Raw genomic sequence first — 17,507 nt, 5'->3', positions numbered from 1 at the left:
ACACCAAAAAAAAAAAAAAAAAAGAAAGAAAGAAATCCTATAATTGTCAAAGAATTTGAATCAGCTTAAACTTCCACAAAGCAAGTATCAGGTTCAGATGGTTTCACCAATGAGTCAATAGAAAAATAGAAAAAATGGATAATTGAACTGTGGTAGAATCATACAACACAGCAATGGAAATAAACTATAGCTGCCTACATCCACAGGTTTGGTTCACAAAACAATGTTGAGTGAAAGAAGCAGTCACAAAAGAATTCATATACTATGATTCCATTTATATAACATTCAAAAATAGGCCAAAAAATAAATACATAGAAATACATAAATGTAGCCCTGGCCAATGTGGCTATCAGTTGGTTGAGTATTGTCCCGATTGATGTTTCTCACATCAGTGTTTGTCTCTCTCTCCCTCTCCCTTGCTCTCTCTCTAAAATCAATAAAAACATATTTTAAGAAAAATACATAAATGAATTTGTAACTATAAAGAAAAGCAAGAAAATAATTACCATAAAATTTAGATAGTGTTTACCTGGAATTGGGGATGGAATCTGGGAGGAACAGAGGGGCTTCTGGAGGGCTAGAAATAATCCTATTTTATAACATGAGTGTTGGATACAGAGGGGTGCTTTTTATCATTACTCTTTAGATTCATACCTAGGTATATACTCTGGAGAAATTCTTGAATTTTCCAAAAATATTTATCTAGATAATATACATATATATATATATATATATATATATACACACACATATATATATATGTATGTATATGTATACACACACATATATGTATATACATACTCTTGAATATATGATACCTTTTTCAATTTAAGGGTTATTATTCTATGCAGATAACTAAAAAAGAATGAGGTACATATGTATATGACATGGGGAAAATATCCAATGCATATTCAGTAACAAGCATGTTAAGGAACTCAACAGTGTAATCCCATTTTAATAAAAATAGTAATGTGTCCATTGAAATAAATTTGAATAATATACACTAAAGTGTGAACACTGGTTATCTCTAGAATGGTTTCCATTTCAAAATTATACAGTTCTGTAGTATTTTAATATTTCTTTAGTAATCTCATTTACTTTTGTGGTTAAAAAAATAACATTGTGTCTTTATTGATTTTTAGAGAGAGAGGAAGGGATAGGGATAGAGATAGAAACATCGATGAGAGAAACATCATCAATTGGCTGCCTCCTGCACGCCCCCTACTGGGAATCAAGCTGCAACCTGGGCATGTGCCCTGACCGGGAATCAAACCAGTGACCTCTTAGTTCATGAGTAGACACTCAACCGCTGAGTCATACTGGTTGGGCAAGAACATTATTTTTTAAAAATATTTTTTTATTGATTTCAGAGAGGAAGAGAGAGGGAGAGAGAGATAGAAACATCAATGATGAAAGAGAATAATTGATCGACTGCCTCCTGTACACCCCACACTGGGGATTGAGCCAGCAACCTGAGCATTGCCCTGACCGGGAATCGAACTATGACTTCCTGATTCATAAGTTGATGCTCAACCACTGAGCCATGCAGGCTGGGTTAAGAACATTATTTTTATATGTGAAAAAAACCTGTTTCAAATAGAAGGAGGAATACTTATTTTAGAGGGACTTTGTCTCTCTTTTTTCAAGCAGAGAAGAATTCCCTGACAACCCACCAATTCTATAAAAGAGAATCTGTGAGGACAGAAAGTTCAAAATGGGAAAGGCTTCTGAATTCAGGTCCCTTTAATGGGGTTGAGCGTGAATGGGGCCTGGTCAGTTCCTCCGGCTTACCAGCCTCTCCTAACCACAAAGCAAACCTGCTTGTTCCCTGACACTCTCCACCCCAGCTCAGGAAGGTGACTGAGGTCTTGGCCAGCTGCCTTCCAGTCTTAACCCATTGTTCCAGGTTCCCAGCTGACTGAGAGCATCTGACAGTTAAGCCAAAGGCCAACAATGTCCTGACTTCCTGAGTAAACACCTGTGAACTGAGAGAGGACGTGGTGGGGTCAGAGCAAGTGTTCAGGACATAGTAGGGCAAAGAACAGAGCAAAGCCTTGATAGGGCATAAGGAAAGCCCAGGAGATCTTATTCTGGGCCAGTCATTGAATTTCTCTGGAACCCCAGAATTTCTATTGCAAGTGGTAGGCTCTTGGGCTCTGAGAGGCATGGAAAGGAGGGTGTTATTTGGCCCAAAAGAGAGTTCAGCTTATGGGGAGAGGCGGGGGGTATTCCAGGCTTTGTACATGTTGTGCCCTCAGCTTGTCCTGGCTAGCTTCTATTCATTTTTCAGATTTCAAATTATAGACCACTTCCTCTTAGAAGCCTTCCCCAACTCCCACCACCCCACCTTTACCATCCTCCAAGAAGGACTTAGAGGCCTCTGCTCACACCGCCCATGCTTCCCCTTAGCCAGCACTGTCCCACTCTAACAGTTACCTGTTTGTCTTTCCCACTGGGATTTTAACTTCCTGAGGTCAGGGACCATGATTGTCTTAACTACTGTATCTCTAGTACCTAGATACTCCAAGGGTACTCAGAAAATGTTGTGGGTGGTTGTTTTTTGTTTTGTTTTGTTTTCTTTAATTTGACTTGAGAGAGAGATTTGTTGTTCTACTTATTTATTCATTCATTGGTTGCTTCCTGTGTGTGCCTTGACCAGATAGCAAACCTGCAACCTTTGCATATTGGGCTGCTGCTGTAACCAATTGAGCTACCTGGCCAGGGCAGAAAATGTTTTGATAATGGGTGAATATAATGAAGGAATGGCAGAGAGGGCAAGTGATAGAATCCTTCCACTTGTCTGGAGTGTGGTTCTCAGCAGCCTAGGAAAGAGCCTCCAAAGGCAAAGGAAAGTTTCAGGGAAATTTATCCTCCCTTTTCTCCTCCCCTCTCCTTTCCATTCTTCTGACATTGCACCCCTCCCTTCCCCACCTCCCAACTCCACATCCAGTTTGGTGTGAGCTTGAGCTCCCTCTACTGGCCACACTTTAGTGGCCGCAGGGAGCCAAGCCCAGGTAACCTCATTTGTTTTTTTCTTCCCTATATGCACTTCTGGACTCTGGGGTTCATGAGAGATCGGAGCATGGAGAGAAAACAGGGCTAGTCAACACTGGAGGTTTCTTAGGTCTGAGCTCTCATCCCCACCCCCATTCTGATTCTGGACACCAAGGGGACTTCCCTTACACCCTCACCTCATGCTCAGTTTCCTGGAGTCTCCACTCCCAGATTCCTACTCCAGCTAATTCACAGAAATGTTGATTTCCGGAGCCTTTGGTTGATACATCAGCTCTGACTGTGGAACAGAGATCTCAAGATGAGTTGGGGATAGACAAAAAAAAAGAAAAAGAAAAGACAGAGACAACAGAAAGAAAGGGACCCTGAGAGTGAAGGATATAAATCCACATTGAGACAAACACAAAGATCAGGGTTGTATCCCCAGCCCTTTCCACCCCCATGGGCTTATAAACCAGGGCCCTGCCTTAAGAGGGAAGATTTCCCTCACCTCTTCAATGTGCCTGTGTCAATATAGAGCCAAGGGGAGTAACTGTATTGACCAGACTTTAGGGACAACTCCTGGACGACAGTGCTTCCCCCACCCCTGCCCCCTTCTCCTGAGAGGGCCCATCCTGGAGCTCACATCTTCACTGTCACTTCCACTGAACGAGTACTCTGGCTCCAGCCCCTTCTCAGGGGTGCTCCTTTCCTTCTCTGGCATCAGCTCATCAAGCCAGAGAAGTTCTTGTGGTGAGAAGACCCACTCCAGTGCCTTTCGGACCCCCACCAGGCCCAGCAACTGCAGGGATAGAAACAAAACCCAGGCTGTCAGCAACAACAGGAGGAACATTAGCAACAGTAACATTTATTCAGCATTTCCAATGTGCTAGGCATTGTGTCTTGGTTCACAGAATGCTAAGACATTTCTATGAGTAGATATAATAATTGCTCTGCCATTGTGCCGAGAAGGAAACTGAGGCCCTGAAAGTTTAGAAACTTGTAACCAGATTGGTCCTACTGCAAACACTGTGGCTCTTAACTTCCTCAGTGAGTAACAACAAGGCCAGAGCTACCTATTTTATCACCTCACTATGTAACCAAAGTGATAGCATTTCCTTTCCCAGGGCCTCAGGTTTTTTCTGGGCTTTCTGTCCCTCCCTGTGGTTGATAAGCCCAAAGAGGTTGGGAAAGGAGTTGCATCGGGTATCCCAGGACTAGCCCATCTGTTGGCATCCCTCGGCCATCTTTATTTGTCCTAGGATTTCCAACCAGGCACAGTCAGGGGAAAAGGAAAGAGGGAAGAGTCTTCCTCTTATGGAAGCCTTGGCCACCCTCCCAGGCTCAGAGTCTCTCAGGAACCCCCCAGGATGCCACCCAACCCTGAGTCACCATGATGGGAAAGATGATGGCTGCAGGTGTAGACTTGATTATCCAAAGCAGACCCAGGCAGGCAAGCTGGATGGCTGTGAAGAGGTGGACCCTGCTCAGAGGCACATGCCTCAAAAGCAGGAGGTCTGGCTGGTGTTTTGCTGGCATCAATAATAGCTGCACCCTCTTGGTGAACTGGGGGAACAAGAGGAGGACGAGAGCAGGGTGTTTAGGTAGCCTGGAGAGCGTCACTGTTGCCATTAAAGCTCAGTACTGGGGCAGTCAGAAGACTCCCTTGGCCCCCTCCTCACCCAGAGCATGGCAGCGGAATCCCTCTGCCCAGAAGAAACAGGAAAAGAGGACGGGGGGGGGGGGGGCGGGGGGGGGCGCCTGGGGGATTGGAAAGTACAGGCAAGAAGTACCAGTAGGAAAGGAAAGGAGGAGTGGGGTTTCATGGTGATTTTAATGGGCTCACCTGGATGCTGCTAATTGCTGCCACCCCCATGTACAGGAAGATGCCATAGAGCACAGGCATTGGGATGAACTGGTAAAAAGAAGTGGAGAGCCAGCAAAGGAGTTGACCTCTGCCAGCAGCCCAGGTGTCCCCCTTAGACTCCAACCCCAGCCTCTAGCATCCAGCATCTAAGCCTACCCAGGTTTATCTCTTCCTTCCCCACTTTGCATGCCTGATTTCATTGAATCTTCACGTAAGTCAGATGAGGTAAATTCTGGAATTGTCTCCATTTTACAGATGGGAAAATTGGGTTTCAGAGAGACTTGGTAACGTACCCCTTACCTAGCTGACCGCTCCAATCTTATCCATCACTTTCCTCTCTGCTTTCTCTGTTCCTGCTTATATTGACCTCCTTTCCTTCCCTCAACATGCCCAAGTTTATTTCTACCCCTTGCAAGGCCTTTTGCTTTGCTATTTTCCGTCACCTAAAATGCCCTGACTTCCTTCTCACTACTCATGACCCACCAGAAAGGTCTCCCCTGATCATTTAAAGTAGAGCCCTGGCTCGAAATCACCTTATTCTCTTTTACTTGTCATAGAAGTGATCACTATCTGAAATTATCCTGTTTTATTGTTGTTGTTTTTCATGTCTCCTCTCACCAGACTGCAAGGATTGGCTGATCTCTTTTGATCACCACTATATCTTCAGTCCTGAGACTGTGCTTGGCATATGGTTTATGCTCAGTAAATAGCTGCTGAATGAGAGTCACCTGGTTAGTAAGCCGCTGATCTGGTCCTTCTGGTTCTTTCAACTACTCCACTCTCACCCAGCCTCCGTGACCTTTCCCTTCCCTAACCTCCTGTGGTCCTGCCAGTGACTCTTGTGGGCCAGTCTCCACACCCTCTTGGCTGCTTTGCTGTCTTGGCTTGTTGAACCTTTCTGCTATTACTCGTTAACTTTTGTTTGTGTGTGGGTGTTGCTGACAGGTGCTTGGTTCTACATTCCTTTTCAATACTCTCCTCACCCCGCCTTCTCCCAGGTGCCTAGCAGAGCCTTGCACACAGAAGGTGTTCTTTAAACATATGGTTCTGGTGAGGAAGAAGTGAAGTGCTTTTGCCTCAAAGTTTTTGCGAGGTGTGATGATCATACTCTGAATCTAAGGCTTGTTGGGAGGCTGGAGCAAGGGCAGTGCTTGGCCTTTGTGTGGGGGGGGGGGGCGGGCGAGGGGGGGCATTCCTACACCCTGTACACTGGGTAGAAAGCCTACTTGGTAAGAGTTTGGGTTCTCAGATCTGAGAAACTAGCTTCTCATTTGTAAAGGGCACATGCATCTCAGGGTTAATGTGAGGATTGAATGAGACCAGGTATGGAGAAACATGCACTAAGTGTTCAGCCAATGTCAGTTCTTGTGTTTATTATCCCTACCCTGCCCCTGACGCCAGCCTGCCTAACAAATGTACCTTGAGTATAGGTGCCAGGAAGATGGAGATTCCTGTAAGGATGAACACCACCAGGCCTGTCAGCCTCTGCTCCCTGTGGGGAGAGGGAAGAGTTAGCCAGGGTCTGGGGGAGCCCCTGGGGTGCCCAGGCTGGAGACCCAACCCAGACACCACTATAGACCCTGGAAGGAGGGAAATGGAGGGATCCTCCAACTCTCCCCTTAGCTTGGTGTGAAAAACTGGAGAGGAAGGGGCAGGGCACTGCAGTATGGGCCCCAGGCCTCTCCATCAGTTCAAGCTCATAGTTGCTCTTTCCTTTTCTTTCTTTTTTTTGTTTTGTTGAAAAATTAGCAATTTTTACACAGCCATAAAGACTTTCATTTCAGTTTACAAAGTTGATTTCACAGACTTTGGACAGATTGTGTTTCCAGCAGTTACAAAATTGTTTTTGTGGTGTTTTACCTTATAACATCAATGAGGTGCTTCCACATTGAGTGGGTTTATTAGGTGGCACCTCTCCCTTGCTCAGCCCTGGCTGCCTCCACCCTTACTTCAATGATGCTCCTCTTGAGGGCCCTCCCAGTCCCATGGCTGAAGGAGGAGAGGGAAGATCTGACACACCCATCTCAGAGGCCATTCACCCCTCCCCATTCACCCCACTGCAATGCTCACGGGGCAGTGAGAGAGCCCTCTGGAGTTACCAGCTTAGAATTTAAGCTGCCCAAATAACTCTGCCTTGTCCCCTGCTACCCCACGTTGCTGCCCACCTCTCATTCCAGCCTCCTGAATACTGGCCTCACCTGATGCCCAGGAAGCTGGGGGGCTCCCCCAGAGCACAGGCTCTGCTCTCTCTCCGAAGACTGTCCATGTGGGCCAGGGAAATGACGGTGGCTGAGACATACCAGGGAAGCCCAAGCACTGATGTGAGCAGCATCAGCAAAGCCACACAGAAGAGGTCCAGGTGGAAGCCAGCTCCCTTCTGCAGGTAGTGGTGGGGAATTGGGATGAAACTAGCCCTCTGGGGTGGGAGAGGGGAAGCCTGGGACCCACCCTGGGCTTCTGTCCCTTAGTCCAGGGGTCTAGGGTGTTCCCGGCAGGCCTCACCCGCAGTCTGTATTCGGCACGATTGAGAATGACTGCTGTGATCTGCTGGTCCATGAAGATGAGAATAGACAGCAGCAGGGCAGGCAGAGCGGCTGCCACGCTCAGCCACCAGGGGTTGGTTCCAAAAGGTGACACCAGCCAGTCACGCCCAGGTAGTGTGGGCTGGGGGAGGACGTTCCATGGACATATTAGAGAGGGTCTCCCAAGAGCACCTCACCTGTACACTCCAGCATTGGCATTCTTCCACAATTTCCCTTACCACTGCCCCTCCCCACCAAGGCCCTGGATGCTATATGGGAGCAGTTGTGTGTGCTCGTGCATAGCTGGTTCAAAGCATCCCAGTACCTTAAAAGAGGGCAGAAGGAGGGGAACCAGCTAGCGGGTTGGGCTGGAGCCAGGGGCTCTAGACTTTGGTTCTCTTGGGCCCTCCCTCTCTGCCAGAGGAGGAGGGGGTAGATAAGGCCTGCCCATACTTCTTAGTGCACAGAGCTCTCCTCCCTGGGCACCCCCTCTCAGCATCCAGGGTGGGGCAACTCAGGCTCAGACCTGCCTTGATCTGGGGCAGGGGCAGGGCTGGGTGTGCCTGCGTCTGCTCTGATTATAAGCGTCTGTGTGGGGGACAGGGCCCCAGATGTTGTCTTGGGTTCTGAGTCCCTGAGGCTGCCTCTGTTGGAGTCCCCCTGCTGTCTTGTCTTAGGGGAAGCTGGAAGGGAGGTCTCCAAATGCACCGAGTGTAGGTGCCAAGGTGCTAAGCCCTGATCTGTGCACTGTTTTGCCTAGAGAGGGAGCCCCAACTTGACTGGATCAGGGCAGGCAACCCGGGGTGAAAATAGAGAGTGTGGAGTGGTGGAATGGGTAGGACCGTGGCAAGGGTAGGGGAAACCATGACAATAACTACCATTTAGTGAGGTCTTGGTATGTGTCAGTCCCAGCATTGTGATAAGTGCTTTACACTACTATCTGTAAACCTCAAAACACCTATAAGTAGGAACTATTGTTATTTATTTCCATTTTATAAATGAATAAATTGAAGATCAGAAATGTGGGTTAATTTGCCTAAGGTCACACAGCTAAGAAGTGGCAGAACTGGAACTCAAACCCAGGCCAGCTGACCGGAAGGAACCCATCCTCTTAACTCCATACTATAATAATAGCTTCTGAGTATTCTGTGCTTATTATGTGTCTGGAGCAGCATCTCATTCATCCTCACAACTCTGTGAGGCCATTATTATTACTATTTCTATTTGACAAGTGGGCAAACAGGAACTTAGAGGAGGTGAAATGTAGAATTTATTCATCCTCCCCCTCCAAGGTTCTGTCTGCTGGCCCTGTTTTTCCCTCTCCCAGCTCTCACCTTGAACTCTCTGGGCACCGTGAGCTTTGGCGTGGCCAGGCCCAGGAAGGCATCAAGGCCACAGCCCAGCAGGATGGCCAGGACTGAGGAGAAGTCGCTGAGTACCTTGCGCACCTGGCCACACAGTGGACACTCAGTCAGGTTCAGGCCTGCCATCACCCCTTCCCATTTACAGGCAGGGCCCAAGGCCAAGAGCTAGTCCTCTCCCACAGAAAGAGAGTTGACACTCACCACAGATGGGAAGAAGCGGCTTGTCTTGACATGCTTGAAGGCCATGGCAAAGAGGAAGGAGGTAAGGAAGAGGAGGAGGGAGAAGAAGGCGATGTCTGGAACTGTATGACAGCCAGGGCCACGAGGGTGGCCTCCCTGCCGGACACACTCAGGTGGAGGCAGCAAGGACGCATTGACCAGGCCTAGGTCCTATATGGAGTGGTGGTCAGGGGTGAGGTTATGGGCGGCAGGCAGCACAAGCATCTACTGATGCCCCGTGAGACACCGAGGGCCCAGGACAGGAGGTTCCCCAGCCATAGCAAATGGCTGGGCCTCGGTGACCTTGAGGGTTTCTCTAGCCTGTGGGATGGAAAGAGCCAGGAACCACTGACTTCTTCCTCCCAGGAACAGGTCTCACCGTGTTTAAGATGTCATCTCTGTCTTTTGGCTTTGTCCTTGTCCACTGAGACTCATTTCCTGGGAAGCAGAGAAGAATTTGGGTGTATGCCCCGCCCCTGGGAACCTTCTCCAGCCCCTCCAGAGCCTAATCTCATGGGTCCAGCAGAACCAGAAAGTTCTGGCTCATCTGTATGCTGACTCCAAGAGCTACCATGTCTGTTCCTCAGGACACTGCCTTGTGCCCTGGTTCCTTCAAATTCTCTACTTATCTGTATCTCTGGTGCCCAGCACAGGACTGGCCAGAGCAGATGCCCAGCAAATATTTGCTCAGTGGAAGAGCATACAAATCTACCAGGGGCGGAACTGGTCTTGTTCATGCCTGGTGCAGAGACTGGCACTCTTGAGGGGACACATCTTTGCCAGTCCTGCTGTTTCCTTCATGTGGAGGGCTCTATGCAAGTATAAATACTCTGAGCTTCTCTCCACTAGGTCAGTCCCTCAGTCCAAGGGGAAGAGCAGCCATTTATTTGATTGGTGAGCTTGGGACTAGAAGCTGGGCATGCCTGCCCTGCCCTTTCCTCCCCTGCTCTTGGGAGTAAGCTGCCTGCACGTGCATCTAACTGCTCCTCTGGAGCAAGACAGTCCCTTTTCCAGTGTGGCCATGACCTAGTGGGTAAGTCTACCTAATTTGGGTTTTATCGTTAGGAAGCTCATTCACCCATAGATATAGCCATGTTCTTCTATTAGCATTGTCAGAAATAAAGATGGTATTGGGCCTGCTCTGTGACTTATTTTCACCTGATGTAGAATCATAGTGGGGGAGAGTGCTGCGGTTGTTGGGTAAGTACTCAGAATTTTGCTGAATGCAACCCGGGGAGGGCGGGCAGCAAGGAGTCACCCTCCCCCTCCTTATCCTCCCTTGTCTTGCCAAGCTCCCGATTTCCCTCACCCACCTCCAGCGTCTGGGTACTGGCAGAAGCAGCCATAGGCGGGAGAGCCAGGCCTCTGGATGGGATAGGCACGGGTCAAGCTCAGCATTTTGCCCACGGCATCGTAGATGAAGATGAGGCTGATGAGGGCACAGAAGCCTTCCTCGGTGAATCGAGTAAAGTAGCGCACCAGCACACTGGCCTCTGTGGCCACCAACACCAGGCAAAAGGTGGCCACCCAAATGCCCACCCATAGGCGGAAGGGCAGGTAGTCCAGGCTGTAATCTCTGGGGGGTGAGAGACAGGCAGGGCTTGGCAGGGCCATTCTGCTCCCCACTTAACCCAGGTCAGGTGCCCCTAGACCCAGACAGTTCCACCCTCCCCTACTGACTCAGCCAGGATCACGCTAGGGAGGTGAGGGAGTCCCACCTGCTGAAGGAGAAGAACAGGCGTTCAAAGACCAGCACTGGCCCCGTGCTGCTGAGGATGGTGAGGGGCTGGCCGGCCATCAGGCAGAAGGCAGCGCCTGCCACCGCCGTGCCCAGGAAACTTTCCAGCACCCCCTAGGAGCCACCATGGGGCCTTGTCAGCTTAGGACCCTGGAGTCCTCAACACAGGAACCCAAGCTTCCAGGGGCCTCCTCACCCCCCATGGTCCCAGGGAAGGACGAAGGGCATGGCTGGAGGAACACCAAAGCTTGTGCTGTCCCCTTCCACATCCCTACCCACCTGAGCACCATCGGTGGCTTCTCCCAGCAGCCCCCCAAAAGTGATGGCGTTAGTGATGGTGGCCAGGTAAATGTAGAGCACAGCTGAGAAGCACTGAGGGTGCAGGGCGTCCAAGAAGTCACTGGGGTACCACAAGGCCTTCCTCCGGACGTCCTGGACAAGGCCCCCAAACAGCCTCCCGCCCATTGGTCGTCAATGATACCGGTTTCCCCACCCCACTACTGCCCCTGAGCCCCTGTCACAGTGAGCACACCTCTATGCTCCTGGGACTCCTTCCCCCTCCCCGTACACCGATCCTTACTCCTACCCCAGCTCGCCTCACCTGCCCATCCGCTGCAGCTCCGGGCTGGGTGCCTGCGGCGGGTGGCCGTGCCTGTCCTCAGCCGGAGACCCACGCCGGGCAGAGGAGCCCTTGACCTCCTGCATTTGCCAGGGGAGCCTGAAGGGAAGGGAACCCTAGGTGACTGAGGTTCTCCAACTAGCCGCCGACTGGGAGCCAACTTCATGGCGCCCTGCCCCCTGGTGGCTGCTCTTATCCCTGCGGGCAGACTCCAAATTCAAAGGTAAGTAAGTCCCTGTTCCTTTCCTGGAATCCCCTCCCCTCCTCAACAGTGGAACTGGACCCAAGACTGTGGGGAGAGAAGGATCTAGATGGGATGATTACCCCAGGTACCTTTTGTGTTGAGAGGGCAGACATTTAGGCGGGGGAATCCGGGCTGTTGGGTCCCACCGGCCTGGAGGGAGCACTGTCACCTCCTCTAGGAAGGCATCCAGGGCTGCCAGAAGGTCATAAAGGTTGCTGGCCCGTCGAACTGACCACTGGAATTGCTGGGGACAGGCACAGAGTGGCAGTAAATGCATATCTGAGTTCTTACGTCCATTTTCACAGTCTCAAAGCTGGACACACGAGTCACAAAGCAGACTAGTCATTCAAACATTCGTCCATTAATGCATGCATTCAGTATCTGCTGGGTGCCTATTGTGCTAGGTAAGGGGGCTACAGTGGTAGCCAAGGAAACTTCAGTCCTCGTGCTCACACGCAAAGCCACACTCTGCCTCATTGCTGTACTCAGTACATATAGAGTCCACACACACACATACACACATACACACACAGGCCTGCCCAGCTCACCGGGTCACTGAGCAGGACAGCCATCGCTCGGCCCATTTCATGGTAGCTCCTTCCCAGTGTTGGGGGACCGAGGAGGAGGCAGAAAAATCTGAGGAAGGAACCAAGCCCCAGAGTGGGTTAGAGGCTGCTGTGCCACAGGGCAGTCCTGACTTCTGACCTCCCTACCAGTCCCCATACACACACTTATGTGCACACCCACTTTGCTGTCCTGACCACTAACCCCTCCCCAGACCCCTGGGCACCATCCCCCACACACCCCAAGAGAACTGGACCAGAGATCACGCAATCCCCTTCCCAGTAACGGCCCTTCTCTGGGCTCCAGGATCCCTCACTCCCACTCCGCAGCCTCACCTGCTGGGGAGGGGCACCTCAGTAATGGGCCCCAGCACCACTGGATCCCGCAGTCGCACAAAGGCCCCCAGTGGCTGCGCCAGGAAGCCCAGCTCTCCTGCCAGCACAGCCCCGGCCTCAGCCCCTGGAGGCAGCTTCTGTCTCAGGGAGTTCTGACGCTGATGGGGGTTCAGGGAGACACAGAGGATGAGAGGTTATTTGGGGAGGGGGATGTTGGCAGGATATTGGCTGGTGAGGAGTCCAGTGGAGGGTGGGCCCCTGTTAATCCCTGACCCCTGTCCCAGCCCTGCCCAAGGAAGGGCGGCAAACCTGTTCCTGCAGGAGGGCTTCCTCATCGTGGGAAGCCTCTCTTGGATGGGCAGACCCTTTAAAACAAGATTTTGCAGTGGTTTAGAGCACTGGCTTTGGGAATGGACCCGCCGGGGCTCCCTAACCAGCGTTGCCACTGACAAGCTCTGAAAACAAGCACATCCTTCCCCGCTCTGAACCTCAGTTTTCTCATCATGAAAATGGACATTATTGTGGTACTACCGAAAGGGTGCTTGTAAATATTAAAGAAGCTCCCAGTGCAGTGCCTACCAAGAACACCCTTTCACAAAGCTCTGGTTATTATGGTTCTAGCCCCTTCCTTCTCCCCTCACCATTATTCCAGTTCCCTCCTGCCCATGAGTCCTGGGTGGAGGGTGGAGGTCTAAGCCGAGGCTAGGCCACTCCTGGTCCAGAAAGGTGCAGGGGGGATCTGGGACCCTCCCACCCTAGGATTTTTGGTTCTGGGCCCGGGGATGGGCCTCTTACCCCAGCAGGGCCTGGTGCTTGTGGTCTGGATGAGGTGCTGGGGTCTCTGCAGCAACAAGGACTGCAGCTGCCCTCTCAGCTCCGGGCTCAGCGACTCCACTCTGGTCACCTGCTCTGGGAAGCGGAAGTGGAGCTCCAACCTTTTCCTGAGAGCTCCCTGCCCCCGAATACTTCCCCTGTCCCCTCTGCCCAGGTCACTTTCCCTCCTGGGAGTCTCAGGGAATGGAGGAGCCAGGGAATTTCTCCTTCACTCTGCTTTTCCATCTTCTCCTCGTACGGGGATGGATGATCCCTAAGGTGAGTGTGGTGGGCGCTGGAAAATTCCAGTACTTTTGAGGGAAATCTTAGGGAAAAGGTGGCTTGGCTACCCAGGTCCTCCCTACAAAGGGTCCCAGCATACCCACGAGCTCCAGGAGGCTCTGAGCTGGGCAGTCCAGCAGGACAAGGCCCTCCATGAGAAGGCTGCGGAGCTTCTGCAGGCTGGGCAGCGCCAGGGTGGGCACATGGGGGGCACTCCACCGGCCCCCACCCATCTCCAGCTTCTCTTCAAACAGCACCCACCTGCGGTGGAGAAGGGTGGACAGTGTTACTGGGGGCACCTCTCCAGGTCCAGGTGGGGACACAGGAGAGCCAAAGAAGGTAAATTAATGAGGGAGACGTGACCCCAGTGGTGCAGAGTATGCCCTCCTTTCACAGTCACCTCCCATCTTGGTCTTGGGGAACTCAAAACTAGACTGCAGAGAAGGCCGAGTATCAGAGAGGGTGGGGACCTAACATGTGGACAGAGAGGAACTTCTAATTGGGGGTAAGAATACCCCCCTACAGGAAGAGCTGGGGTCATGGAGGAGGCCCCAGCTGAGAAGGGGGAGGACCCCATAAAACTGGCCTGGGTTTCACTCACCTGCCTGTCTCTCTCCACTCTAGCGCCTGGGGCCAGCCCAGCAGCTCATTCAGCTGAATGAAGAGCAGAGGGTCCTTGGGTACCCCAGTGTCTGAGGAGCCATCAGGGCTGGGGCCAGAGCCAGGGCCACTGTGCAGCTCTCCTGTGGGCACATTTTCATGAGCACTGTAGACCTCAGACTCCTCCTGGCCTGGCAGCTTCATCTCGGGGAGGCTTGCGCAGCCTTTTGGAACTAGTGCAGTCTGAGGTTCTGAGTCCAGGAGCCCCTGGACTGGCTGCATTTATAATGTACCCCCCAAGCAACACAATACAAACAGCAAGGCCTGCTGACTCCAGAGCCAACCGGGTTGCCTCCTCCCCTGCTTGCTTTCCCTATCCCTGACTGGCCTTAGAGTGTTTGTAAGGGTAGCCTGAACTCTCCCAGGCTCCCCAGAAATGTCCTAGCTGGGGCCAAAAGTATCGTGTGCATTTTTTGTGGGGTCACGTCTGACCTCACAGTATTTTGTGTAAATAAATAGGAGTGAATTGTTGGCCTGGGTCTGAGAATTGACAGGGCCAGATTATGCTGCCCCCTATTTTGTGTCAAATAAAAACACCAAATACTCAGGACTGTTTTGGTTGTCACCAACACACCCTGAGGGCACTCAATAGGACAAACAGAGACCTAACTACTAACTGGGCCTATAGAAGCCAGGCAGGGTAAAGGAAACAGCAGGTGGAGGCCCTGCCCATTAAGTGGGCTAATGGTGGAAAGTGGAAGTGTTGGAAGCTGCCCATTGCCTTCACTAGCAGAGAGGTGTGGACATGGAACCTGGAAGGCTCTGGCTAGGGTCAGAGCCATACACCCACTGTCTGGTGGAGACAAAGGGAGCTGAAGCAACTTCCACCTTTTAGTCTTATGGAAATCCTTGCTGATGGGCTATCATCGAGCTGTTACTAAAATTGCCTGCGTAAGGGCTATGGGTGTATCCCAGACCTGAATAAAAAGGATGGCAAGGCCAGAGCAAAGAGGAGTCCTCTCTTGGGCTTCCGCCTGCCCCCCAATTCCCAAATTAATATTTTCTTGTCTCGTCTCTCATTTATGTGCGGCCGCCTCCAGAGCCCGAACCCTGAACCTGAACCCTGAACCACGCGGGACTTGGGGGGTACACTCGCATGGAAGCAGTTCATGAAGAATATAGCGGCTGAGTCTTACATTGTTTTGTCAAACAACACCTGGATACTCCCAATTTAACTGTATCCTTGGGGTCTGCCCTGCTAACTGAAGCCCCCAGTGAGGATGGAGGCGCCAGCTAGGGTGTGTGTGTGCTTGAAGGCGTTCCTGGAGCTGAGTGAGCAAAGGAGAATGTGGGATATTGGCAAGTCTTGTTGGCTCTACCTTCAGGCCTAGCATCCAACCACATCGCCCATCTCCAACACTACTACCCTGACCCAAGCTGCTATCATTTCTCACCTGAATTATTTTAATAGCTTTCTAATCTCTTGCAATAATCTCCCTGCTCCCACTCCTTCTTCCTTCCTTGCCCAAAGTCCATTTTCTTTTTTTAAAAATATATATTTTATATTTTTTAATTTTTTTATTGTTTAAAATATTACATATAGTAGTACACATATCTCCTTTTTCCCCCCATTGACCTTCCCCCAGCCTCCCCTACCCCCTGTTGCATGTCCTCATCCCAACCCACCCCCTAGTGTCTTGTGTCCATTGGTTGTACTTATATGCATGCATACAAGTCCTTTGGTTGATCTAAAATATATTTTTATTGACTTCAGAGAGGAAGAGAGAGATAAAAACATCAATGATGAGAACAAATCATCCATCGGCTGCCTCCTGCACGCCCCCCACTGGGGATTGAGCCCACAACCCAGGCATGTGCCCTTGACCGGAATCGAACCTGGGACCCTTCAGTCCGCAGGCTGACACTCTATCCACTGAGCCAAACCAGCTAGGGCCTAAAGTCCATTTTCTACACAGCAGCCATAGGGGTCCTTTCAAAAGTCAATGTAGCCACACTAGTCTTGTGCTCAAAACACACCCAATACATTCCCATTACTCCTAGAAGAATTAAAGTCTGTCATGGCCTACAAGATCTATAGTCTGGCCCAGCCCCCCTTCCTGACCATATCTCACACCGCTCTCCCTTCCCTCTCTGCTTTCCAGCCAAGCTGGCCTTTGTTTGTTTTGCAAAGCCTGCGCCTGCCCGAGGGCCTTTGCGGTTGCTCATTTCTCTGCAAGGAAAGCTTTCCCCCAGACCCTCACATGACTGAATCCCTGTCATCTGAGTCTCATCTCCGATGGTATCTATTCAAGGAAACTTTACTTTTCCATCCTGTCCTGAGTTTCCCTCTTGGGTCACTCTTCACATTTCTCTGTTTTATTTTCTTCCTAGCAGTTACCACTATAATAACTGCTCCGGTTATTTACTTGTTTATCGCTTATTGCCTGCCCCTCAACGCACACACACTGGACTGTACCATCCACAGAGCAGGTATTTTATCTATAATCTCTACCGCTACCCTTAGAGCACCTAGTGGCTGGCCCTCAATAAATACTTGTTCAATGAGCGCATAGAAAGGGTGGGGCTGGGGAATGAGATGCGTTTCTCTTGGAGGCCACACGATGGCGCTACTCCCCGTGGACCGGATCCTAGGGTCTCTGGTGGTGGTGGGGGGGGGGGGGGGGGGGCGGGGCGGGTGCGGAGAAGGCGAGAGGACAAGGGAGGGGTCCTGGACCTCCAGGGATCCTGGCCCACAGCTGACTGGCCTGATGGGATGAGGTGTTGGGGGAGTGCAACAGGGATGGGGAAAGAGAGCTGAGCAGGCTCAACTGAATGTGGGCAAAGCCCCCACTAGATACCTGGGACCCATCTCCTCCCGGAGAAATGGGACTCACGTTAGCCCTCCCCACCAACCCCAGTGTGGACTTGGGAGAGATTTGCCCCAAGTCCAAGGAGCTCACAGGGCAAGAATTAGGAGTGAGTCACTATGATTATTACCAGTTGGGGACAGGGTGCTGAGTCTGAGGGGGGAGTTGGTTTCAGTCTCAGGAGGAATAGAAACTGGCTTAGGGCCTGAGAGGGCCTGGAATCCTGTGACCACCCCCTTCAGGAATGTGCCCCAAGCTCAGGGGCGACTCAAGGAAGTTTGAGGGGGACAGGAGCATGGGCTTGGTGTGAATACCCCCTCACATACACACCCTCCCTTCCCACCCCCTACTCTTGCCAGAGTTGAGATGGTCTGTCTTTGCCCTCTCTATGACCCCAACTACCCTGGCTCCCAAGAATGCCTGTGGGTAGAGGGCCACCATGCCTCCACTCTCCCCAGATCCCACTTCCACCTCATGGGCCC

At 51.2% G+C, this 17,507-nt stretch overlaps 1 protein-coding gene across 1 annotated transcript; it reads right to left on the bottom strand.

Moving 5' to 3' along the window:
- Positions 1–2,253: 2,253 nt before the first annotated feature.
- SLC4A9 (solute carrier family 4 member 9) lies at positions 2,254–15,855 on the bottom strand. The gene is made up of 21 exons (XM_079771914.1): positions 14,160–15,855; positions 13,659–13,891; positions 13,259–13,372; positions 12,773–12,828; positions 12,464–12,621; positions 12,113–12,200; positions 11,654–11,808; positions 11,303–11,419; positions 10,981–11,155; positions 10,682–10,815; positions 10,277–10,539; positions 9,343–9,401; positions 8,946–9,134; positions 8,715–8,828; positions 7,361–7,522; positions 7,057–7,235; positions 6,278–6,350; positions 4,838–4,906; positions 4,384–4,557; positions 3,638–3,793; positions 2,254–3,292 (listed from the first exon to the last, which is right to left on the bottom strand). Exons 1-21 carry the CDS (start codon positions 14,438–14,440, stop codon positions 3,239–3,241), a joined length of 3,003 nt encoding a protein of 1,000 aa, XP_079628040.1. The 5' UTR covers positions 14,441–15,855; the 3' UTR covers positions 2,254–3,238.
- Positions 15,856–17,507: the final 1,652 nt, after the last annotated feature.

The sequence above is a fragment of the Cnephaeus nilssonii genome (genome assembly GCF_951640355.1).
Source record: "Cnephaeus nilssonii genome assembly, chromosome: 5".
Taxonomy (NCBI): Eukaryota; Metazoa; Chordata; class Mammalia; order Chiroptera; family Vespertilionidae; genus Cnephaeus; species Cnephaeus nilssonii.
This window is presented reverse-complemented; position numbering and strand designations above follow the sequence as displayed.

What these genes read in the sequence shown, in the direction of transcription:
- SLC4A9 (XM_079771914.1), bottom strand. Translation starts at nt 14,440, where the DNA reads ATGCAGCCAGTCCAGGGGCTCCTGGACTCAGAACCTCAGACTGCACTA. An exon ending in GAGGTGCCCCTCCCCAGCAG is followed by an intron (nt 12,201 to 12,463) that starts GTGAGGCTGCGG and finishes TTCCTTCCTCAG; the next exon opens with ATTTTTCTGCCTCCTCCTCG. An exon ending in CAGCAATTAGCAGCATCCAG is followed by an intron (nt 4,558 to 4,837) that starts GTGAGCCCATTA and finishes TTGTTCCCCCAG; the next exon opens with TTCACCAAGAGGGTGCAGCT.